A 26,780-nucleotide genomic window follows, 5' to 3' on the forward strand; every position below is an offset into this window, starting at 1 on the left:
GAAATAAGGTTTTTATATTCCTTTTTATCTGGTCTTTAACTACTTAAGAAAGCGAAAACTTCTCAATATTCAAGGAGCTACATTTTGGTGACCTCTCTATAGCCACCTCTCATGGCTATCTTGGTGACATAGATCCAGAAGTTTTAAGTTTTGTAATGATCCATTATCCTATGTAGGCCTTGAAACCTTCTGATATGTTTGGTTTTTGGTTCCTTGCTTGGCTGGTTGGTTGGCTGGCAGGCAGGCTGGCTGGTTTTTTCATTCCTTCATTCATTTATTTTCAACAGATTCCTGGGAAGTCCAACCCTAAATAGAGTTTCTTGACTAAGTCATGTAATTTATTTAGTATGTTAAGTCACATGGGAAGCATTGTCCAACAAATCATGATAAGCCTTCTTAGATGATCTTAGGTGCCTGAATGGCAGCTGTTACAAAAATTAAATGAAATCCCTACAGTTTTCATAGGTACTGGCATAGTCTCATCACTCAATGTCACATTGTCACAATGATGCATGTTACCAAAAATAATCAAATATTCTTATCAGCTGCATGGTCATGAACTCTCCTCATGTCTTTAACCTGGTCCATTTTTGACTTCCACATCCTTCATGGTTTTCATTCTGATGTTCTTGCAAAAATATGGTTTGGCTTCAAGAAGATTCATGAAAAGGACTTTTGACAAATACCAGTTTCTGGTCACCTTCAGATAACAAAAATAAAGTATGAATTTCCAGGACTCTTAAAAAAAGCTGTATTTCAACAGAACAGAAAGTAATAACACGAACTGAATGAATTCAGGAAAATGAGGATTGGTTGGTTTGTTGGCTTGTTTCTCTTTACAGAAAATTATGGCCCTTTTTAATGACTTTCCTTCAAAACATGGTTGATCCCCTTGTGGTTGCTCTTCCATATTGAAGGAAACTTTTTCTCTTCAGATATCTATAACATACAGAAAGTTGATAAAAATGTTCTTTTGTAAACAAGTTAAAATATGTATATTTTCTCCTTAAGATTCAGAAACTCTCGTGAGCATTCTTTCTTTTATGGCAATTGTAAATCATCTGTATGAGTTAGGTGTGAATCCGTTCTCGTGGTAACAAGACACCATCTGAAGGATCAGTTCTGTTACCAAGGCATTGACTAGAATAGTGTCTTCCCCCTGCCCCCTGCCTGCCCCCTGGATTTTATTTTTTAAAATAATCTCTACACCCAATGTAAGGCTCAAACTCACAACCCCGAGATCAAGAGTCGTGCTCTTGGGATCCCTGGGTGGCACAGCGGTTTAGCGCCTGCCTTTGGCCCAGGGCGCGATCCTGGAGCCTCGGGATCGAATCCCACGTCGGGTTCCTGGTGCATGGAGCCTGCTTCTCCCTCTGCCTGTGTCTCTGCCTGCCTCTCTCTCTCTCTCTCTCTCTCTCTCTCTCTCTCTCTCTGACTATCATAAATAAATAAAAAAATTAAAAAAAAAAGAGTCGTGCTCTCTACTGACTGAGCAGGCCAGGTGCCCCTGGAGCATCATCTTGGAGACGCATGCATAGACTCAGATAGGATCAGACAGCATTCAGAAACTCAGATTGATTTTATGGAGCCAATAAAGCCCCTTGGAAATGTTGCCCTGAGACCTTTCTTACAGAACTCCCCACAGCCTTACCAAGTGAGTCAAAAGTGACACCTCCTGGCAGATGAAATCTAGAGTCGGATGCTTAACTGACTGAGTGTCCCAGGTGCCCCTCAAAGCAGCGTTGAAATGCTGATGTTCTTCCTGTCTTTCCTTGATGGGGATGAGGACACCTATGCCTGCACTCATTGACAATGTCTATGTTCCAGATTGCTAAACCCTGCTTTTTCACACCACAGATGACAGGACCCCTATCTAGCCTGACTGTTGAACTCCCTTACTCTGAGCCAAGGATAGGGGTTCCTGTTTTGTTTCAAGTTGTGGTTAAAAATAGACATCACCTACAATTGAGCATTTTTACCCTTTCTAACCATAGAGATCAGTAGTATTAGGTACGTTCTATCCTCCTTGTGGTGTTATCTCTCCATTCCATCTCTTTGTAAAGAGATAGAAATTATGTACTTCATTTTTTTAGAAAATATTTTATTTATTGACTTGACAGAGAGCAGAAACAAGTAGGGTGGGGGAAACAGCAGGCAGCGGGAGAAGGAGGAGCAGGTTCCCCACTAGCAGGGAGATGGATGCGATGTGGGGGCTTGATTCCAGGACTCTGGAACACTACCAGAGCCTCAGTCAGGTGCTTCACTGACTGAGCCACCCAGGCACCCCATACCTACTTCATTTTTTTAAAGTTCATTCACTCATGTTTCATGATCTCTAGACCAACGTAGTGTCTGAAGTAATGACCCTGACTGAGATGGAGAGTTGAGTGCTCTTCTGACTGAGCAGAGCCAGTTGCTCCTTCCATTCTGTTTTTCTTTCAAGAATCCTGGGATCATGGCTCAGAGTCATTATTTGCCCAGTGAGACCTGCCCCCCACCACCCCTCCATGCAGAGGTACCATCTGTTGGGCTGGTTGATGTTTGTCTATCTTCCTTCCTCCTTTTTGTGGACAGAAAGTGTCTGGAAAAAGAGCGTGACTATGTGGAATAAGACTGAGGATTTCCCTGGGCAGTGGGTGAGAGAGGGAGGATAGGTTGAGGAGAATCAATCAATGGTTAGCTTTGCTTTAGAGGAAGGAGTGTGCTGGCTGGGCCCATGAGCCAGGGTGGATGAGTCAGAACTGTCCCCTGCCAGCCCTCCCTTAGCCCTTCACCCTTATCACTCCATGCTTGTGGATGGCCTCTGAACCTTAATACACCACCGTCAGGTGTTTAATTTGCCACTCAAAGCTTTGGTTAAGATGGTAACTGATTTGTATCATTAGCTCCAGCATGCACTTAGGTGGTAGCCATATTTTCATAACTCAAATTTGAAAACTATAATCTAGTAATGACTTGCTGTACCAAGCAACTAGAAATTTCTTGGAGACTAACTTCTCTATAGAAGGAATATTCAATCACTCTAAAATTATGGAAAACAAACTTCTGTGGCTATGATTTGATATCAATAATGCTTTACCCTCTATATTGCAATGGCATTTATGTTTATAGCATTACAAAATTATACTATAACTGAGGTATAATTACTCACATTTGGGAAATTATTTAAAAATAATGTGTGACATCCTCTATCTTCTCTTTGAAAATATATAGTGCCAGTCAGTAAATAGTAGTATAATAAACTGGTTTTCTCTAGGACTTGGTATCACTACTTCCAGTCCTAGAGCAAGGATCACAGAAAGTATTTTAACCCAAATACATCATTTTCACTGTAGAAAGGCCCAGTCATGCAACCAATTCAGAATTCACACTTTTAGCAAATATCCATTTGGATATTACTAACTAGTGGCTTCAAATATATTATCTAACCTGTCGGTACCTTAATTCCCTTCTCTATAAAATGGGGATACTACAAATAACTGTCCTATAGTCAACAATACTATAGTGCACACTTAAAAAATTGCTAGGAGGTTCATCTCATGATAGGTATTGCAACAATTAAACTTAACAACCCCACCAACACCACAACAAAAATAATGTCTACTTCAAAGAGTTTAATAGGTTTGAATAAGTTAATATACATACTGTAATTAAAACATTGACTGGCATATAATGTAAAATAAATAAACAAATAAAATATTCCATTATAAAAAGCAGAGTATCGGTGAAAAACAATGCAAGTTTCTCCATTTAATCCATGTTGGCTTATTCCTAAATTTGATAATAATTTCTCTGGGGTTTTTAAAAAAGATTTTATTTATTTATTTATTTATTTATTTATTTATTTATTTATTTATTTGACAGAGGGAGAAAGAGAAAGGGAGAGAGAGAGAGAGAAAGAGAGAGAGAGAGAGCGCACAAGCAGGGGAAGTGGTAGGTAAAAGGAGAGGCAGAAGCAGGCTCCCCACCCACTGAGCAGAGAGCCCAATGTGAGGATGCAGCCCAGGATCCTGGGATTATGACTTGAGCTGAAGACAGATGCTTAACTGACTGAACCACCCCAGTGTCTCAATTTGGCAATAATTTAAATCATAGTCCTTCATGTCCTTTGATACAAGAACACTGAGGGCTTGTTTTCATGAGCTAAAAATTATTTGGCCAAATGCTGCTTGAATCATGAACACAAACACATGAACACATTTGAAGTTTGCACATTTTAACTATTTCAATGCATAGCTACTTATTTAACACTGCAAGCAAGTGCATATGAGTGCCAGAAACTCTTCCATTTGTTTACATTCTAGATACAAAAAAAGTTGGAGCATCAAATCTTCCTCTATGTCTAGTAATTCTGAGCATTATGTTCTATGTATAATATAATAAGTATAATTTGACCAAGATTTTCCAGCTGAATAGTTCTCATACATCTTTAATAGTATAAGCTATGGAAAATTGTGTTTTGAATACTTTATTCAAAAAATGATTCTTCGAGACACCTGAATGGCTCAGCAGTTGAGTGGCTGCCTTTACTTTGGGGCGTGATCCTGGAGTTCCTGCATCTAGTTAGTCCCTGCAGGGAGGCTGCTTCTCCTTCTGCTTATGTCTCTGCCTCTATCTTTGTGTCTCTCAAGAATAAGTAAATAAATAATCTTAAAAAAATCATTATTCTAAAACCTTTTTAATCTCATTTTTCATTTGAGATAGAGTAAAAAATTAATCTTTGAAAAAATATGGTTCCATAACATATCTTGGTCTATTGTGCTCCTTTGTTTCCCGTGTGTACAGTGTTTTCAGTAAAATCACCAAATGAGTGAAAATATCAGTGAGGGTGACAAGACATGAGAGACACCTAACTCTGGGAAATGAACAAGTGGTAGTGGAAGGCAAGGTGGGCGGGGGGTTGGGGTGACTGGGTGATGGGCACTGAGGGGGGCACTTGGTGGGATGAGCACTGGGTGTTATGCTATATGTTGGCAAATTGAACTCCAATAAAAAAAATTAAAAAAATAAAATCATCAAATGCATGTGCTATTCCCACGTAAAAAATTGAGGAGGGATAAACACACTCCTCAAATATTTTGGGAGTTAAAGAGTGTATACATATCTTATGTGTTTCATTTGACTGCAACAAAAACATTGTAACTAGTCTTCCAATATTGTTTCCCCAAATACTGCAAGATTCGTATTTTCTAGTCATGAAAAAATTGAGTGTATCAAGAAAAAAAAAGGGAATGCTCCCTTTTGAAAACTTCTGATAATTCACAGCTAATTAGAAACTGCTAAACATGCACCAAGTTTGTGGTTTCATGGACCAGAATCAACAAGGCCCTGCTTACACCCTAAAATCCCATTATTCCCCTTTGGATGGTCCATCCACTTAGATCCACACTATCAAGCTCATCGTCCTCATTCACCTGGTCTCCATACCTACAGTGTTGCTCTTCTCCAATTATTCCCAATTATTTAACTTTTCTAAAATCCAGGTCTGGTCATTTTATTATCATTTGTAAATACCTAGAGCACAAAGGGCGAGAAATGAGGGTACAAAGTGAACCTGGAAGGAGGTGCCATTGGAACATTTCCCTCCTGTTTGGCCAACCACCTGAACTTTGCTCATTGTGTTCCTTTTCTGTGTCATCATGTCCTTGAGCAAGAGCCCTGGTCCCACCCAGGTTCCTGTACTCGTATGAAGGTAGCATCTAGTCATTGTTCAACATTGAGATCTCGGGTCTCCTTTCAGCCTCTTTGTTCGGCTGAACTCACATGTCATAGGTAGAATTGGTGTGTCCTTATCAGCTGCACCCTTTCCACATGAGGCTCAAAACAATTTATGTATTTTATTACAACTCTTTGCACAAAATAATACCTACAGATTAAGTTCCATAGGGGCAGTAGACATTCATTATTTATATATTAAATTAGGTTAGGTATTTGTTATTTTAAATTATAATATGGCATTAGGTACTTAATTTAACAAATAAAGGACTAGGTATTTGATGGATTTCCTCCCCTTGCTTGTATAATAAATTACATACTTCATATCTCAGCTCTGATACCCTTTATGCTCAAAAGAAGCTACCATAAACTCTCCTTCTTGGGGTTAATATTTTTCTCACAGTACCTTAGACCACAGTGTACTAATGATTTCAGAGAGGTAACAGCCACTAGATACCTTCAGATTTGGAACCTAAAGAACAAAATCACCCTAATTGAACACAGACCAACAATTGTATTATTTCACTAGTGATCAGTCATATTAATATGTGCATGATTCCCAAGATTTGTCACTTACACTGCCACCATGCAAGGACAAATTTTTTAAATAGACAAAAGTCTGATACTTTCTGTTTTATTCCTAAGTAATTTCAAATTTATAGAGAATTAGTATGAATAGTATGCTTAGTAAGAATAATAATAATAGCACAATAAAGAATTAATATATCTTTTGCATGGATTCATGTATTAAAATTATATCCCATTTGGTTTGTCACCTCTCTCTCTTTCCCTCTCTCTCTCTCTCTCTCTCTCTCTCTGTGTGTGTGTGTGTCTCATGAGTTGCACATCTTATGATCTTTATTTCTAAATATCTTGTTACATATTTGTTAAGAATATGAGTATTTTCTAGCTGAATCACAGTACAATTATAAACTTCTGAAAAATGTGACATGGATAGAATACAATTGTACCAATATTTTGAATGCAGAAGTGTAAAAATTAAGAGTTTTCCAGTACAAGGAAACATTCCTCCAAAAGGCATGAAAGATGATAACACAGCATGGTGTGAGAATCTGAGGAAAAACATTGACATGAGATCTTAAAGTTGTAATTCGTAGAGTGAAGAAAAAAAAAACAGTACAAATATTTCCTATTTTATAGGTTCCTGTAAGACAGATCCCACATTCAACATTTTTTTAAGAGCCCTTGTGACATCCTTATTTCTAAGACTATAAATTAAAGGATTTAGAACAGGAGTGAGTATGGTGTAAAAGACAGATACAATCATGTCCTTCTCAGGGGTGTGATAGGAGGTGGGGAGCATGTAGGTGTAGACAGCAGCACCATAGAAGAGGATGACCACCATCATGTGGGAAGAACAAGTGGCAAAAGCCTTCTTCCGTCCCTCTGCTGAGTTCATCCTGTGGATGGTGAAGAGGATGAAAGAATAGGAGCTTGAAATGACTGTCACAGGGATGAGAAGCATGAGGACACAGCACAGGTACATGAGTGTCTCATAGAGGGAAGTGTCTGAGCAGGAGAGCTTCATTACAGCAGGAACCTCACAGAAGAAATGGTGAATCTCCCGGGAACTGCAGAAGGGGAAGGTCATGGTGACGGGAGTCAGCATAAATCCATCCACAGATCCCAAAATCCAGGAGGAAGACACTAAGAGAAGACACACTCTATGGTTCATGAAGATAGGATAACGGAGTGGATGGCAGATGGCCACATAGCGGTCATAGGCCATGGCAGCCAGAAGGAAGAATTCTGAGCCTACTAGGGTTAAGTAGAGAAACATCTGCATCCCACATTCAGGGACTGAGATCTTATTCACACCCATGACCTGGTCCATGAGCATCTTGGGCACAGTGACAGAAATGTACATCACATCCATGAGAGACAATTGGGTGATAAAAAAGTACATGGGAGTGTGGAGGTGAGCATCACAGTGTATCAGAAAGATCAGGATGGTGTTTCCAGAGAGGGCCATCAGGAAAGCCATGAAAATGACCACACAGAGGAGAGTTGGGTGCTTGGATTGACTGAAGAGTCCCACTAGGTCAAAATCTGATCGTCCAGTATAGTTGGCCATCCAAGTAGTGTTCTCCATTGGTTTTTACCTGGTTCACCAAGAAGAACTATGGAGTTAATAGATCACTTGTGGAATATGACCACCTGAAATAAATGTTTACTGAGCTTCTGTGCGTTTGCATGTCTTTACACATAGTAACCCAGTGTGCTAATAAGGGGAATTTCCTGTACATTGTAGGATTGTGAACTACCCATAATAGAACAAATTTACTAGAAATGTAGAAACTCACTCTGTTAATCAAAAGTATTAGTACCTTAAGGGTGCCTGAGTGGCTCAGTCAGTTAAGCCTTCTACTCTTGATCAGGTCATGATCACAGGGTCATGAGATCAAGACCCGGATTGGACCCTACATTTTGCAAGGGGTATGCTTGAGCTTCTCTTCCTCCCTCTCCCTCTGCTGTCCCCCCCCCATTTTCTGTCTATCTCTCTAAAATAAATAAATAAATATTTAAAAATATATCCATACCTTCATAATTCCACTACTGGGAATGCATTTACCAAAAGAAAGTAAAAGCAGTAATTCAAAAGCATAATGCACAACTATAATTATTTTATTTTTTTTAAATATCACTATGATTTTTTTAAAGTTTTAATTTAAACTCCAGCTTAAATAAAACATCTTGTGTAATAATTGTTCCAGGTGCACAGTATAGTGATTCAACAACTCTATATAACACCGGTCCTTATCACAACATGTGCACTCCTTGAGTCCCATCAACTGTCTAAACCATCCCCCTTTGATCTTCCTTTGGTAGCCATCAGTTTTTTCTCTATAGTTGTTTCTCTCTCATTTTGCTTGTTTGTTTTGCTTATTAAATTCCACATATAAGTGAAACAATATGGCATTTGTCTTTCTCTGATGGACTTATTTTGTTTAACAATATACTCTCTAGCTCCATTCATGCCATTGCAAATGGCAAGGTTTCATTCTTTTTAATGGCCAGGGAATATTCCATTGAATATGCATTCCTATGCTTCAGGCAGTATTATTCACAATAGTCAAGATATGGAAAGAACCTAACTGTCCATTCATAGATGAATGGGGAAGGGGAGTTTGTGTGTGTGTGTGTATGTGTATGTGTGTGTGTATTGCACACAGACAGTGGAATATTATGAAGCCATAAAATCCATAATATTGTGCCCTTCGTGATAACATGGATGGACCTATATGGTATTAAGCTAAGTGAAGTAAGTCAGACTGAGAAAGACAAATACCACAGACACCACCTCCATATATGGAATGTAAAAACAGAAATGAATGAACACTGTCTTGATGATCACACCTTTGTAGTACAACCTGAAATCTGGCATTGTGATGCCCCCAGCTATGGTTTTCTTTTTTAAAATTCCCCTGGCTATTCGGAGTCTTTTCTGATTCCACACAAATCTTAAAATAATTTGTTCTAACTCTCTGAAGAAAGTCCATGGTATTTTGATAGGGATTGCATTAAACGTGTAAATTGCCCTGGGTAACACTGACATTTTCACAATATTAATTCTTCCAATCCATGAGCATGGAATGTTTTTCCATCTCTTTGTGTCTTCCTCAATTTCTTTCAGAAGTGTTCTATAGTTTTTGGGGTATAGATCCTTTACCTCTTTGGTTAGGTTTCTTCCTAGGTATCTTATGATTTTGGGTGCAATTGTAATGGGATTGACTGCTTAATTTCTCTTTCTTCAGTCTCATTGTTAGTGTCTAGAAATGCCACTGACTTCTGGGCATTGATTTTGTATCCTGCCACGCTACCAAATTGCTGTATGAGTTCTAGCAATCTTGGGGTGGAGGCTTTTGGGTTTTCTATGTAGAGTATCATATCATCGGCGAAGAAGGAGAGTTTGACTTCTTCTTTGCCAATTTGAATGCCTTTAATGTCTTTTTGTTGTCTGATTGCTGAGGCTAGGACTTCCAGTACTATGTTGGATAGCAGTGGTGAGAGTGGATATCCCTATCTTGTTCCTGATCTTAGCGGAAAGGCTCCCAGTGGTACTGGCACAAATACAGACACATAGATCAATGGAACAGAATAGAGAATCCAGAAGTGGACCCTCAACTTTATGGTCAACTAATATTTGATAAAGGAGGAAAGACTATCCACTGGAAGAAAGACAGTCTCTTCAATAAATGGTGCTGGGAAAATTGGACATCCACATGCAAAAGAATGAATCTAGACCACTCTCTTGCACCATACACAAAGATAAACTCAAAATGGATGGAAGATCTAAATGTGAGACAAGATTCCATCAAAATCCTAGAGGAGAACACAGGCAACACCCTTTTTGAACTCGGCCACAGTAACTTCTTGCAAGATACATCCACGAAGGCAAAAGAAACAAAAGCAAAAATGAACTATTGGGACTTCATCAAGATAAGAAGCTTTTGCACAGCAAAGGATACAGTCAACAAAACTCAAAGACAACCTACAGAATGGGAGAAGACATTTGCAAATGACGTATCAGATAAAGGGCTAGTTTCCAAGATCTATAAAGAACTTATTAAACTCAACACCAAAGAAACAAACAATCCAATCATGAAATGGGCAAAAGACATGAACAGAAATCTCACAGGGGAAGACATAGACATGGCCAACACGCACATGAGAAAATGCTCCGCATCACTGGCCATCAGGGAAATACAAATCAAAACCACAATGAGATACCACCTCACACCAGTGAGAATGAGGAAAATTAACAAGGCAGGAAACCACAAATGTTGGAGAGGATGCGGAGAAAAGGGAACCCTCTTGCACTGTTGGTGGGAATGTGAACTGGTGCTGCCACTCTGGAAAACTGTGTGGAGGTTCCTCCAAGAGTTAAAAATAGACCTGCCCTACCCAGCAATTGCACTGCTGGGGATTTACCCCAAAGATTCAGATGCAATGAAATGCCGGGACACCTGCACACCAATGTTTCTAGCAGCAATGTCCACAATAGCCAAACTGTGGAAGGAGCCTCGGTGTCCATCGAAAGATGAATGGATCAAGAAGATGTGGTCTATGTATATAATGGAATATTCCTCAGCCATTAGAAATGACAAATACCCACCATTTGCTTCAATGTGGATGGAACTGGAGGGTATTATGCTGAGTGAAATAAGTCAAGTGGAAAAGGACAAACATTATATGTTCTCATTCATTTGGGGAACATAAATAATAGTGAAAGGGAATCGAAGGGAAGGGAGGAGAAATGGGTTGGAAATATCAGAAAGGGAGACAGAACATGAAGACTCCTAACTCTGGGAAACAAACTAGGGGTGGTGGAAGGGGAGGAGGGCGGGGGATGGGGTGAATGGGTGACGGGCACTGAGGGGGGCACTTGATGGGATGAGCACTGGGTGTTATTCTGTATGTTGGCAAATTGAACACCAATAAAAAATAAATTTATTATTAAAAAAAGAAATGAATGAACAAACAGAAAGCAGAATTGGTTCCATAAATGCAGAGAAGTAAGTGTTTGTTGTGAGGAAGAAAGTGGTGGAGCAATGACTAAATGGGTGAAGAAGAATGGGAGATACTGTCTTGCATTTATGGAATAAGTAAGTCACAGGAATAAAAGCCACCGCATAAAGAATATAGTCCATGACACTGTATTTTTTATTTTTGATATTTTTCCTTCTTTCATTTTTATTTGTTTTATTATCATTTTTAGAAAAATGTTAATATGGCTGACATTTTTCCACAAGAAGTATATACACCGTTATGTTCATCACAACTATAGCTACCATCTGTCTTATTATTTTGCTATTACAGTATCATTGACTATAATACTTATGCTCTCCTTTTTATTCCTGTGACTTATTATTCCATACTTGGGGGCCAGTATCCCCTCCCCTTCACCAATTTTGCCCCACTCTCTGTCACCCTGATAGTGTGGTTTCATGACAGATGGTAGCTACACTCTTTGTGAGCCTTTAATAACTTTCAACCTTGTGAATCACTATGCTGTAAACTGAAAACCAATGAAACACTGTGTGTCAAGCATATTCAAATGAAAGCATTTTGAAAGAATATTGATAACTTATAATAAGATTTCCACAGACCAAGGTTTTGAGATTTCCTAATGATAGTGTGATTTATCAATGAGTATGGAAATTTGCAGAATCACTACTCTTTGAAAACACAAAAAGTTAAATCATTTAAGAGAGAGAGAGAGAGAACAGTGTGCCTGGGTAGTTCAGTGGTTGAGCTTCTGCCTTTGGCTCAGGTTGTGATACTGGGGTCCTGGGATCATGTCCTGTATCGTGTCCTCCCTCTGCTTATGTCTCTGCTGCTTTCTCTATGTCTCTCATGAATAAATAAATAAAATCATAAAAAATAAATAAATAAAACCCCTAATTTCTAGAGAGTTCTGTTATGGAAGTCAAAATGGAATCAACCTCTCTGGTTTAAAAATCCAACTGGATCTTAAAAACTTTTAGAGATATATTCTATATAAGAAGGTTTATAAAATAACTGAAACAGAATTTGGGGAATTTTCATACCCAAAGTTCCAATGTCCTCTGTCTGAACAATCAGGCAGATTGTGATGCCCTGTAGTTGTGTGGAGTAGGCCATGCAGCCACAGGAACAGATGGGGCCTTCACCAATGGCCAGCCCCTTAGATATCTTAGTGACATTAATTTAAGAGTCCATAGTTTGAGACCATGACTGTGGGTCCAGATTATCCTCTACCTACCATTTTTTTGTCCACTTTACATAAAAAGAGGATAATAAGGTTAAATCTCAAGTATGTTCAAGATTAAATTATATAAAATAATAAAAGTGCTTAGAAATGATCAAATACAGATGAGTAAGTACATATATTGTTAAAGAGGTAAGACCTACGATAATTAGTGTGCAGATTCTCTGTAAGAGATGACTGTTACCATTTTCGTTTTGTGATATAAGATGAATTACTCCTGTTTGCCAGTTTTAATATGTATTCATACATGTATGAATTTGGTTTCGACGGACACCTGGGTAGGTCAGCGGTTGAGCCTCTCTGCCTTTGGCTCAGGGAGTGCTCCCGGATCTGGGGATTGAGTTCCACATCGGGCTCCCTATGAGGAGCCTGCTTCTTCCTCTGCCTTTTTCTGCCGCTCTCTGTGTCTCTTATGAATAAATAAAATCTTTTAAAAAAGAATTCGGATTTGATAATTTTTACAACTTCACTTACGTAAAGCTCCTACTCTTTATTCTAAATTTAGGGAGGAAGATCTAGCACTTAGAAGATTATTGTCATTTACAAAGGAAGTCCTTAGTTGTCTTCACAAGCATCATCAACTTTATCGTCTGTAGCAACCAATCTTTCATGGAAACTGAGATGCAGAGAGAAAAAGTGAGCAACACTGAGTTGTTTCTGACTCCAATTCAATCCCCCTCCTTTATCTGGCTAATCAAAGCCAACATCTGTGTTAAATGCTAAAGACCAGTAAAATAAAATTGAAATTGGTTACACTGAAGGAGGTCACAGTCTGTCTGTTCAGGCAAAAATATTGTGTGTATGTGTGTGTGTGATTTAAAGTAGAATTTTAAAACAGCTCAAAATAAATAAGAAAGAACAATAGAAGTAAAACATATCTGTCCTTTCTGAAAAGAATCAGTAATAACTTCTATTACATTTTCTCTTATGAAAATGTAAACCTTTAATAGCTTTGAAATTTTTTGGTTTCTGACATGTTAAGTGTTAAATTTTAAAATTCCTTACCAACATGAAAAGAAATATTGGCTCTTCTCTCTAGGAAGAGTTTAGAAATGATTGTGATATAGGGATATTTCAGGAATATCTCCAACTTTCAAGACATTCGATGCTCTTGTAATGATTCCAGAGACTAATCACATATTCAGTGTATTAGGAGCCCCTAGTTCTGGGGTGCTAAAGCAGTAGACAACACTGGAGATTAATCTGATGCCTTATATAAATATCCAACAAATCTGGTACACATTGCATTAAAAATTATCACCTGTCAAATTCCACACCTACTGGTAGATGAAACCCCTAGCCCCTGTGCAAAGTTAAAACAGCCCCAAAGAAAAACATACATGCTTTCTGAGTCAATATTTGTGGCAAAAATGAAACAAATCATTATTGAAATTTTGGAAATGAGAATGACTGTAATCAAGCTGCACTGAACAGCCCACTGGCACACCAGACAGAGAATGCTGTCTGCACCTGATAAGGTAATTGACCTCACTGCTCATTCTTATTTTTCTGTATCCAATTTCTTGAGTTTAATATACATAGAATACTGCACTACCTACTTTGGGGACTTAGTAATGGTAGAATAACATGAAATCTTTATTTGAAGCTGACAGCATGCCAGGAACTGTTCTATTGCTTTACCATATTTTATCTTCCTCAAGAGTTATCTTACAGATCTTATTTTCTCCTTTACAAATTAAATAATTCAGATTCCCAGGTCATTTGCCTAGCATCACCTAAATTACCTGGAGGGAGGACTTGGGTCTCAATTCAGATGTTGGGGCCCAGAGCTCGTAATGCTGCCTTAGCTCTCTAGAACACTATCTTCCCTCCACTGTATACAATTTGGGTATAGCTCCTCACTGCCAGTTTCATGTAAGAAACATAAAGATAATTGAGACATTTGTTTAAGTTTTCTAACTATCAGAAATCACTCCCACCCAAAATAAAATCAGTCTCATTTCTTTTGTAAAATTACAGACACAAGAAAACAAATACATCATCCAATAATATAGGAGGAACGTGCATTCTTTTGTAAACACATAATGGGAATAAAAACCCATTTCCTAATATATTACAGAAAGTTATTGTTACATGAAAGATTCAATCCAAAAAAGGTGATTAAGAATACACTTATCTTGATGAGCACAGAGAAATGTATAGAATTGTCAAATATATTATACAACTGGAACTAATATAACATTGTGTGTTAATTATTCTTGAATTTAAAAAATCATCTTTGCTTTTCTTCATAAAAATAGATGACAGCGAAAAATTGAGGAAATATGGTCAAGAATTTATAGCATTGGGATCCCCGGGTGGCTCAGCGGTTTCACGCCTGCCTTCAGCCCTCGGCATGATCCTGGAATCCGGGGATTGAGTTCAGCATCGGGCTCTCTGCATAGGGCCTTGCTTCTCCCTCTGCCTGTGTCTCTGCCTCTCCCTCTCTCCCCCCACCCCCCCCTCTGTGTGTGTGTGTGCCTCTCATGAATAAATAAATAAAACCTTTTAAAAAAAGAACTTACAGCACATATCAAAAGGAGAACAGGAGGGATCCCTGGGTGGCGCAGAGGTTTAGCGCCTGCCTTTGGCCCAGGGCGCGATCCTGGAGACCCTGGATCGAGTCCCACGTCGGGCTCCCAGCGTATGGGGCCTGCTTCTCCCTCTGCCTGTGTCTCTGCCTCTCTCTCTCTAACTGTGTGCCTATCATAAATAAGTAAAAAAAAAAAAAAAAAAAAAAAAAAAAAAAGGAGAACAGGTCAGAAATAGTAATTACCCTTTTGCTCCTGTAGGTCTTTGTATATGATTGAACTCAGCATCAGATGACACTGCAGCCCTTATCCATCTGGGTAATGGAATGTGGCTGTGGTTGACCTTTTAAAGATAGACAGGAGAGTGACATCACCCTGGTTTCACTACACCCATTATGGGAGTTCATGAGGTTTACTTTTAATCAGTCCTTCTGAGGCTTTGAAAAAGAGTGCAATTAAGAGACCTAACAACAACAACAACGTAAAGGTAATAGGCATCTCTGTTGCATTGTTCGAGTTTTCTCCTCATGTCTTTGAAAAATGTTTTCTTATTATTAGCTGGAAGTCTTTTTTTTATTAACTGGAAGTCTTAACCGATATTAAAAGTAATCTCAAATTTCACCATCATCAATAAAATCTTGTCTGTGAAATAGATGCCAGGTTAAATATGGCCTTAGCCTTTCCCATATTATAAAATATTTTTCTTATGTTGTGTATATCTATTCCACTTAATTCTTAATTTCAAAAGTATTGTATGAGGAATTGATACAGTTCTCTTGTCTTTCACTGATGCAGCCTCTGAAGCCCAAGGACTAAATGATTGTCAACCTCTTTGGTTAAGTTTATTTTTAGACATTTTGTTATTTTTGGAGCTATTGTAAATGGGATAGTTTTCTCAATTTGTCTGTTACTTCAGTACTAGCTCATAGAAATGCAACAGGCTTCTGCATGTTGATTTTATATCCTAAGACCTTACTGAGTTTTTCAGTTCTAGTAGTTTTTATGGTGGAATCTTTAGAGTTTTCCATAGTCTCATGTCATCTGCAAATAGTGAAATTTCCCTTCTTCCTTTTATTTATATGCCTTTTATTTCTTTTTGTTGTCAGATTGCTATGGCTTAGACTTCCAGTACTATACTGAATAAAGTGGTGAGAGTGGACTTCTTTACTTTCCTGACAGTAAGGGAAAAGTTCTCAGTTCTTCACCATTAAGTAGTATATAAGCTGTGGGCTTTTCATATATGGCTTTTATTATGTTGAGGCATGTTCCCTCTAAATTACTTTATTGAGGGTTGTTATCCTGAATAGATATTACAGTTTGTAAAATGCTTTTTTCCACATCAATGGAAATGATCATAATAGTTTTTATTCTTTCTCTTGTTAGTTAATGTGACACACTTACTGATTTGCAAATATTGACCTCCTTTATCTAGAAACTTTTGGCATCTATGATCTTCAGAGATATTGGCCACTAGTTCTCTTTATTTTTGCCATGTTTTATCTAGGTTGGTATCTGAGTAATGCTGGACTCAGAACAAATTGAAACTCTCCTTATTCTCTCTCTCTCACTTTTTCTCTTTCTTTTTTTTTATTTTTTGGAATACTGTGAGAGCGATAGGTATTAACTCTTCCTTATATGTTTGGTAGGATTCAACTTAAGATTGATTGATTGATTTTGAGAGAGAGAGACTACGAGCTGGGGAAGGAGTAAAGGGAGAGGGAGAGACAGAATCTCAAGCAGATCCTCATTGAGTGTGGAGCCCATTATGGGGCTCAATCTCATGACCCTGAGATCTTGACCAGAGCCTACAGCAGGAGTCAGACACTTTACTGACTCAGCCCCCCAGGTGCCTGGTAAACTTCACCTTTAAAGTCATCTGGCTCTGGATTTCTGTTAGCTGGGAAGAGCTTGATCACTGATTCTATTTCATTGATGGTAATGGTATTTCAATGCTGTTCAAATATTCTATTTCCTCCTTATTTAATTTTGGGAAGATGTATGTTCCTAGGAATTTATCCATTTCTGCTACATTTTCTAATTTGTTGGTATATAATTTTTCATACTATCCTTTTATAATCCTTTCTATTGGTGTGGTGTTGGTTATAATTTCTCCTCTTTCATGTCTGATTTATTTGTGTTGTGTCTCTCTTTCTTTCTTTTTGCTTCTAATGAATCTGGCTAAGAGTTTATCAATTTTGTAGGTCTTTCAAAGAATGAGATCCTAATTTAATTGATTTGTTCTATTGTTTTGTTTTTAATATGTTCATTTCAGCTCTCATCTTTATTATGCCCCTCTACTGGTTTTGGTTTTTGTTTGCTTTTCTTTTTCTAGGCTCCTTTTTTATAAGGCTAAGTTGTTTATTATAAGACTTTTCTTCTTGCTTTTTGAGATAAGCCTTATTTCACTAACTTCCCAGTTAGAGGGGCACATAGGTAGCTCAGTTAAGCATCTGCCTTTAGCTCAGGTCATGATCTCATGGTCCTGGGATCAAGTCTCATGTCAGGCTCTCTGCTCAAAGGGGAGTCTTCTTCTTCCTCTCTCTCTCTGCTCCTCCCCTTGTTTTGCTCTCTCTCTCTCTCTCTCTCTCTCTCTCTCTCTCTCCTAAATCAATAAAATATTTAAAAAACAACTTGGAAAAGAGAAGAGTTTTGATACATACCAAAGGCAATGGGCTGTTGTGTTTTTCTTTTCATTTCTCTTCAAGTATTTTTTTAATTCGATTTTGATACCATTATTTAGTAGCAGATTATTTAACCCCATATTTTTGTGGTGTTTTCGGTATTTTTTATAAATTTATTTTCTATTGGTGTTATATTTGACAACATACAGAATAACACCCAGGGCTCATCCCATCAAGTGCCTCCCTCAAGCCCGTCACCCAGTGACCGCCACCCCGGCCCACCTCCCCTTCCAGCACACCTAGTTCGTTTCCCAGAGTTAAGAGCCTTTCATGTTCTGTCGCCCATTCTGATATTTCCACTCATTTTTTCTCCTTTCCCCTTATTTCCCTTTCACTATATTTATATACCCCAAATGAATGAGACCATATAATGATTGTCCTTCTCTGATTGACTTATTTCACTCAGCATAATACCCTCCAATTCCATCCACGTCGAAGAAAATGGTGGGTATTTGTCGTTTCAAATGGCTGAGTAATATTCCACTGTGTACATAAACCACATCTTCCTTATCCATTCATCTTTCAATGGACACTGAGGCTCCTTCAACAGTTTGGCTATTGTGGACATTGCTGCTAGAAACTTCGGGTGCAGGTGTCCCGGTGTTTCATTGCATCTGCATCTTTGGGGTAAATCCTCAGCAGTGCAACTGCTGGGTCGTAGGGCAGATCTATTTTTAACTCTTTGAGGAACCTTCACACAGTTTTCCAGAGTGATGCACCATTTCATATTCCCACCAACAGTGCAAGAGAGTTCCCCTTTCTCCATATCCTCTCCAACATTTGTGGTTTCCTAACTTGTTAAATGTCCCCATTCTCAGTGGTGTGAGGTGGTATCACATTGTGGTTTTGATTTGTATTTCCCTGATGGCAAGTGATGCAGAGCATTTCCTCATGTGTTTGTTGGCCATGTCTCTGTCTTCCTCTGTGAGATTTCTGTTCATATCTTTTGCCCATTTCATGATTGGATTGTTTGTTTCTTTGCTATTGAGTTTAATAAGTTCTTTATAGATCTTGGAAACTAGCCCTTTATCTGATAGGTCATTTGCATATATCTTCTCCCGGTCTGTAGGTTGTCTTTAAGTTTTATTGATGGTATCTTTTGCACAGCAAAAGCTTCTTATCTTGATGAAGTCCCAATAGTTCATTCTTGCTTTTGTTTCTCTTGCCTTCCTGGATGTATCTTGCAAGAAGTTACTGTGGCCAAGTTCAAAAACGGTGTTGCCTGTGTTCTACTCTAGGATTTTGATGGAATCTTGTCTCACATTTAGATCTTTCATCCATTTTGAGTTTATCTTTGTGTATGGTGCAAGAGAGTGGTCTAGTTTCATTCCTCTGCATGTGGATGTCCAATTTTCCCAGCACCATTTATTGAAGAGACTGTCTTTCTTCCAGTGGATAGTCTTTCCTCCTTTATCGAATATTAGTTGACCATAAGGTTCAGGGTCCACTTCTGGATTCTCTATTCTGTTCCATTGATCTATGTGTCTGTTTTGGTGCCAGTACCACACTGTCTTGATGACCACAGCTTTGTAGTACAACCTGAAATCTGGCATTGTGATGCCCCCAGAAATGGTTTTCTTTTTTAAAATTCCCCTGGCTATTCGGGGTCTTTTCTGATTCCACACAAATCTTAAAATAATTTGTTCCAACTCTCTGAAGAAAGTCCATGGTATTTTGATAGGGATTGCATTAAACGTGTAAATTGCCCTGGGTAACATTGACATTTTCACACTATTAATTCTGCCAATCCATGAGCATGGAATATTTTTCCATCTCTTTGTATCTTCCTCAATTTCTTTCAGAAGTGTTCTGTAGTTTTTAGGGTATAGATCCTTTACCTCTTTGGTTAGGTTTATTCCTAGGTATCTTATGCTTTTGGGTGCAATTGTAAATGGGATTGACTCCTTAATTTCTCTTTCTTCAGTCTCATTGTTAGTGTCTAGAAATGCCACTGACTTATGGGCATTGATTTTGTATCCTGCCACGCTGCCAAATTGCTGTATGAGTTCTAGCAATCTTGGGGTGGAGGCTTTTGGGTTTTCTATGTAGAGTATCATGTCATCGGCAAAGAGGGAGAGTTTGACTTCTTCTTTGCCAATTTGAATGCCTTTAATATCTTTTTGTTGTCTGACTGCTGAGGCTAGGACTTCCCGTACTATGTTGAATAGCAGTGGTGAGAATGAATATCCCTTGTCTTGTTCCGGATCTTAGAAGAAAGGCTCCCAGTGTTTCCCCACTGAGAATGATATTTGCTGTGGGCTTTTCGTAGATGGCTTTTAAGATGCTGAGGAATGTTCCCTCTATCCCTACACTCTGAAGAGTTTTGATCAGGAATGGATGCTGTATTTTGTAAATGGTCTCTGCATCTATTGAGAGGATCCTTTGCTTCTTGTTTTTTCTCTTGCTGATATGATCAATCACATTGATTGCTTTACAAGTGTTGAACCAGCCTTGCATCCCAGGAATAAATCCCAGTTGGTCATGGTGAATAATCTTCTTAATGTATTGTTGGATCCTATTGGCTAGTATCTTGTTGAGAATTTTTGCATCCATGTTCATCAGGAATATTGGCCTATAATTCTCCTTTTTGATGGGGTCTTTGGTTTTGTAATTAAGGTGATGCTGGCCTCATAGAACGAGTTTGGAAGTACTCCATCTCTTTCTATCTTTCCAAACAGCTTTAGTAGAATAAGCATGGTTTCCTCTTTAAACGTTTGATAGAATTACCCAGGGAAGCCATCTGGCCCTGGACTTTTGTGTCTTGGGAGGTTTTTGATGACTGCTTCAAGTTCCTCCCTGGTTATTGGCCTGTTCAGGTTTTCTATTTCTTCCTGTTCCAGTTATGGTAGTTTGTGGCTTTCCAGAAATGCATCCATTTCTTCTAGATTGCCTAATTTATTGGTGTATAGCTGCTCATAATATGTTTTTATTTTTTATTATTTTTTAATAATAAATTTATTTTTATTGGTGTTCAATTTGCCAACATACAGAATAACACCCAGTGCTCATCCCATCAAGTGCCCACCTCAGTGCCTGTCTACATTCACCCACACCCCCCACCATCCTCCCTATCCACCACCCTTAGTTTGTTTCCCAGAGTTAGGAGTCTTCATGTTCTGTCTCCCTTTCTGATATTTCCAACCCATTTCTTCTCCCTTCCCCTCTATTCCCTTTCACTATTATTTATATTCCCTAAATGAATGAGACCATATAATATTTGTCCTTCTCCACTTGACTTACTTCACTCAGCATAATACCCTCCAGTTCCATCCACATTGAAGCAAATGGTGGGTATTTGTCATTTCTAATGGCTGAGTAATATTCCATTTTATACATAAACCACTTCTTCTTTATCCATTGTCTTTCTATGGACACCAAAGCTCCTTCCACAGTTTGGCTATCGTGGACATTGCTGCTATAAACATCGGGGTGCAGGTGCCCCGGCGTTTCATTACATCTGTATCTTTGGGGTAAATCCCCAACAGTGCAATTGCTGGGTCGTAGGGCAGGTCTTTTTTTAACTCTTTGAGGAACCTCCACAGAGTTTTCCAGAGTGGCTGCACCAGTTCACATTCCCACCAACAGTGCAAGAGGGTTCCCCTTTCTCCACATCCTCTCCAACATTTGTGGTTTCCTGCCTTGTTAAATTTCCTCATTCTCACTGGTGTGAGGTGGTATCTCATTGTGGTTTTGATTTGTATTTCCCTGATGGCAAGTGATGCAGAGCATTTTCTCATGTGCATGTTGGCCATGTCTATGTCTTCCCCTGTGAGATTTCTGTTCATGACTTTTGCCCATTTCATGATTGGATTGTTTGTTTCTTTGGTGTTGAGTTTAATAAGTTCTTTATAGATCTTAGATACTAGCCCTTTATCTGATACTTCATTTGCAAATATCTTCTCCCATTCTGTAGGTTGTCTTTTAGTTTGTTGACTGTATCCTTTGCTGTGCAAAAGCTTCTTATCTTGATGAAGTCCCAATAGTTCATTTTTGCTTTTGTTTCTTTTGCCTTCGTGGATGTAACTTGTAAGAAGTTACTGTGGCCGAGTTCAAAAACGGTGTTGCCTATGTTCTCTAGGATTCTGATGGAATCTTGTCTCACATTTAGATTTTCATCTATTTTGAGTTTATCTTTGTGTAGGGTGCAAGAGAGTGGTCTAGTTTCATTCTTCTGCATGTGGATGTCCAATTTTCCCAGCACCTTTTATTGAAGAGACTGTCTTTCTTACAGTAGATAGTCTTTCCTCTTTTTTTTTTTTTTTGGTTTTCCTCTTTTATCCAATATTAGTTGACCATAAACTTGAGGGTCCACTTCTGGATTCTCTATTCTGTTCCATTGATCTATGTGGTTGTTTTTGTGCCAATACCACACTGTTTTGATGACCACAGCTTTTTAGTACAACCTGAAATGAGATACCTCCTCACACCAGTGAGAATGGTGAAAATTAACAAGGCAGGAAACCACAAATGTTGGAGAGGATGTGGAGAAAAGGGAACCCTCTTACACTGTTGGTGGGAATGTGAACTGGTGCATCCACTCTGGAAAACTGTGTGGAAGTTCCTCAAAGAGTTAAAAATAGACCTGCCCTACAAGGCAGCAATTGCACTGCTGGGGATTTACCCCAAAGATGCAGATGCAATGAAACGCCAGGACACCTGCACCCCGATGTTTATAGCAGCAATGTCCACGATAGCCAAACTGTGGAAGGAGCCTCGGTGTCCATTGAAAGATGAATATATCAAGAAGATGTGGTTTATTTATACAATGGAATACTACTTAGCCATTAGAAATGACAAATACCTACCATTTGCTTCAACATGGATGGAACTGGAGGTTATTATGCTGAGTGAAATAAGTCAAGCGGAGAAGGACAAATATGATATGGTCTCATTCATTTGGGGAATATAAATAATAGTGAAAGGGAATAGAAGGGAAGGGAGAAGAAATGGGTTGGAAAAATCAGAAAGGGAGACATGAAGACACCTAACTCTAGGAAACGATCTAGAGGTGGTGGGAGGGGAGGAAGGCGGGGGTAGGCGTGAATAGGTGACGGGCTCTGAGGGGGGCACTTGATGGGATGAGCACTGGGTGTTATTCTGTATGTTGGCAAATTGAAAACCAATAAAAAATAAATTTATTATTAAAAAAAGTTTTTTAAATTAAAAAATAGAAGTCCTAGCCTCAGGAATCAGGCAACAAAAGAAATAAAAGGCATTTAAAGTGGCAAAGAAGAAGTCAAACTCTTCCTCTTTGCAGATGACATGATACCTAATATAGAAAACCTAAAATTGCATCCCAGTTTTTGTAGGACTCATATAGTAATTCAGCCATGTGGCCTTAACAAATCAGTGCCCAGAAATCAGTTGCATTTCTATACACTACGAATGATACTGAGGGATCCCTGGGTGGCGCAGCAGTTTGGCGCCTGCCTTTGGCTCAGGGCGCGATCCTGGAGACCCGGGATCGAATCCCATATTGGGTTCCCGGTGCATGGAGCCTGCTTCTCCCTCTGCCTATGTCTCTGCCTCTCTCTCTCTCTCTATCATAAATAAATAAATTTTAAAAAAAAGTAGTACAGAAAGATTTTAAAAAAAAGAATGATACTGAAATAGAGAGATTAAGGAGTCAATCCCATTTACAATTGCACCCTAAATCATAACACACCTAGAAGTAAACCTAATCAAAGAGGTAAAAGATCTATACCCTAAAAACTACAGAACACTTCTGAAGGAAATGGAGGAAGACACAAAGAGATGGAAAAAATTTCCATGCTCATGGATTAGAGGAATTAATGTAAAAATATCAATGCTACCCTTGGCAATGTACACATTTAATGCAATCCCTATCAAAATACCATGGACTTTTTTCAAAGAGTTGGAACAAACCATCTTAAGATTTGTGTGGAATCAGAAAAGACCCCGAATAGCCAGGGGAATATTAAAAAGGAAAACCAGAGCTGGGGGCATCACAATGCCAGATTTCAGTTTGTACTACAATACTGTGGTCATCAAAACAGTGTGGTACTGGCACAAAAACAGACACGTTGATCAATGGAATAGACAGTGAATCCATAAATGGGCCTTCAACTCTATGTCAACTAATATTTGACAAAGCAGGAAAGAGTATCCACTGGAAAAAGATAGTCTCTTCAATAAATGGTGCTGGGATAATTGGACAGCCACATGCAGAAGAATGAACTAGACCATTCGCTTACACCCTACACTAAGATAAACTCTAAATAGATGAAAGATCTAAATGTGAGAGAAGAATCCATCAAATAGAGAAGAACAGAGGAAACACCCTTTTGAACTTGGCCACAACAACTTCTTGCAATATGCATTTACGAAGGCAAAGGAAAGAAAAGCAAAAATGAACTATTGGGACTTCATCAAGATAAGAAGCTTTTGCACAGCAACAGAAACAGTCAACAAGACTAAAAGACAACCTACAGAATGGGAGATGATATTTGCAAATGACGTATCAGATAAAGGGCTAGTATCCAAGATCTATAAAGAACTTTTAAACTCAACAGCAAAGACACAAACAATCCAATCATGAAATGGACAAAAGACATGAACAGAAATCTCACAGAGGAAGACATAGACATGGCCAACAAGCACATGAGAAAATGCTCCGCATCACTTGCTATCAGGGAAATACAAATCAAAACCACAATGAGATATTACTTTACACCAGTGAGAATGGGGAAAATTAACAAGACAGGAAACATAAATGTATATTTAGGCTGTGTCAGGTGTAAATCAAATTTATCTGTTTTTATTATTGCAATAATTACTGTAACATTTCAAAAGTGGAACATGACAATTTAAATGGTTGCCAAAAAGACTGTTGATGAAGCTTAGTTCAATTTCCTGACAGATTTATAGAATTAACTAAGATTGAAAGAAAATAAAGAAAAATGTTATTAAATTTTGGGCAAAAAAAACACATTTACTCACCTCCTGTATAACTACCTGGCTTGTTCTATGCTTTCTTTTGCTAAGTAGATAAATCAGGTACTAGAAAGTTTGTGTGTGTGTGTGTGTGTGTGTGTGTGTGTGTGAGAGAGAGAGAGAGAGAGAGAGAGAGACCCCTTCCAACAAATACATAGTAACTTGAGTGTAGGATATCAGGCTCAATATAAGGTATTTAAATGAGTTCAAAGATATGGAATGAGAAGGAATGGAACACCACAAAAGTTGTAGTTATACAATTTTGCAAAATTTGATATCAAGAGATTTTTAATTTTTGAAGAAATATTTGTATTTATTTCTAAATATGGGCTGAAAATAATCTGCCGCTCAAGTTTTTCCAATATCTTTTTTTCCCCATAAAGTATTTATACTCTCCTAGTCTTTTGTTACAGATCTTGTATTAGCAAAATCTAATTGTTTTTAATTTGCAAAGAATTTATATTCTCAAATATCCTCCAAATAGCTGTTTTAATCTCCTTGTTTCGAAGACTATATATGATGGGATTTAGGAAGGGAGGCAAAACTGTGTAAGCCACAGCAATCACCAAATCTTGAATGGATGAAGTCTTGGCAATTGGTCCTAAGGCACCAAAGAGCCCTGTAGTAAGGAAGAGCATAATAACAATCAGCTGTGGAGAGCAGGTGGAAAAAGCTTTTGCCCTACTCTCTACTGAAGGGATTCTGAGCACTGTTGAGAAGATCTGGATATAGGAGATGATCATAAGAACAAAGCAAACCAGCACAAAGCAGGAGCTCAGAGCCAGGCTCACAAACTCAGCAAAGAAAACCTCATGGGAAACCAGGGCCAAAACGTGGGAGATGTCACAGAAGAACTGATGGATTTTTCTGTATCTTGATATGGGCTCCCAAAATATGTTGCCAGTGTGGACAGATGCATAAATAAAGCAACTCAGCCAGGCAATGACTGCTATGTGGTGGCATTTTTCTGATGTCATAATGGCTTCATATTGGAGGGGGTGGCAAATGGCAACATAGCGATCATAGGACATGACAGTGAGAAAGGCCAGCTCAGCAGATGCAAAAGCAAAGAAAAAATAGACTTGAGCCACACAGCCAAGGTAAGAGATGGAGTTACTGTGAGTCAGGGAGCTGTGGATTGACTTAGGCACAGTGACTGAAACATAGCACAAATCTAAAAAGGAGAGGTTCTTCAGAAAGAAGTACATAGGCCGGTGAAGATACTGATCAAAAGTAATGATAATCATGATGAGAACGTTCCACACCACTGCTGTCAGATAAATCAGCAGAAAGAGTCCAGCATGAAGTATCTGAAGCTCGCAGATGTCAGAAAACCCCATGAGCAGGAACTCTGTCACTTCTGTGAGATTGTCCATTGGGCAAGGAAAACTGTGTTCTGTTTAAGAAAATACATAATAATTAAAAATAAGACAAAGAAAAATAATCAAAGTGTTGCCTTAATACGATGCTGTAGGAATTATAGCCCCTAGTTAAAGGAATAAATTAAATATCTTCAATATTAAGTACATGAGATGGTGGTAGACTTTTTTAAATTTAAAATTTTGGGTTTTTTTAAGATTTTATTTATTTACTCATGAGAGACACATACAGAGAGAGAGAAGCAGAGACACAGGCAGAGGAAGAAGCAGGCTCCATGCAGAGAGCCTGACATGGGACTCGATCCTGGGTCTCCAGGATCATGCCCTGGGCTGCAGGTTGTACTAAACCGCTGAGCCACCCAGGCTGCCCTAAATTTAAATTTTTTTGAAATTAAATTCAATTAGCAAACATACAGTACATCATTAGTTTCAGATGTAGAGTCCACTGATTCCTCAGTTGCCTGTAATACCCAAAGCCCATTACATCATATGCCCTCCTTAAGGCCCATCACAGAGTAACCCCATGCCCCCCACTCACACCCCCAGCAACTCTTAGTTGGTTTCCTATAGTTAAGAATCTCATGGTTTGTCTCCCTCTCTGATTTCTTCCCATTCAGTTTTCCATCCCTTCCCCTGTAATCCTTTGTGCTAATTCTTATATTGCACATATGAGTGAAACCATATGATAAGTGTATTTCTCTGATTGACTTATTTAATTCTGCATAATGCCCTCCAGTTCCATCCACGC

The 26,780-nt window shown here is 38.6% G+C and overlaps 2 protein-coding genes across 2 annotated transcripts; both read right to left on the bottom strand.

Annotated features, from left to right (window-relative positions):
* Window positions 1-6,865: 6,865 nt before the first annotated feature.
* LOC129498272 (olfactory receptor 2T29-like) lies at window positions 6,866-9,977 on the bottom strand. The gene is made up of 2 exons (XM_055307579.1): window positions 9,935-9,977; window positions 6,866-7,830 (listed from the first exon to the last, which is right to left on the bottom strand). The coding sequence occupies exon 2, from the start codon at window positions 7,826-7,828 to the stop codon at window positions 6,866-6,868; it is 963 nt and encodes a 320-aa protein (XP_055163554.1). The 5' UTR covers window positions 7,829-7,830; window positions 9,935-9,977.
* A 15,107-nt stretch (window positions 9,978-25,084) lies between these two features.
* Window positions 25,085-26,029, bottom strand: LOC129498123 (olfactory receptor 14I1). The gene has a single exon (XM_055307345.1). The coding sequence runs from the start codon at window positions 26,027-26,029 to the stop codon at window positions 25,085-25,087; it is 945 nt and encodes a 314-aa protein (XP_055163320.1).
* Window positions 26,030-26,780: the final 751 nt, after the last annotated feature.

The sequence above is a fragment of the Nyctereutes procyonoides genome, unplaced genomic scaffold (genome assembly GCF_905146905.1).
Source record: "Nyctereutes procyonoides isolate TBG_1078 unplaced genomic scaffold, NYPRO_anot_genome, whole genome shotgun sequence".
NCBI lineage: Eukaryota > Metazoa > Chordata > Mammalia > Carnivora > Canidae > Nyctereutes > Nyctereutes procyonoides.

Excerpts from the sequence above, each read along its gene's own strand:
- LOC129498123 (XM_055307345.1), bottom strand. The coding sequence starts at position 26,029 with ATGGACAATCTCACAGAAGTGACAGAGTTCCTGCTCATGGGGTTTTCT.
- LOC129498272 (XM_055307579.1), bottom strand. The coding sequence starts at position 7,828 with ATGGAGAACACTACTTGGATGGCCAACTATACTGGACGATCAGATTTT.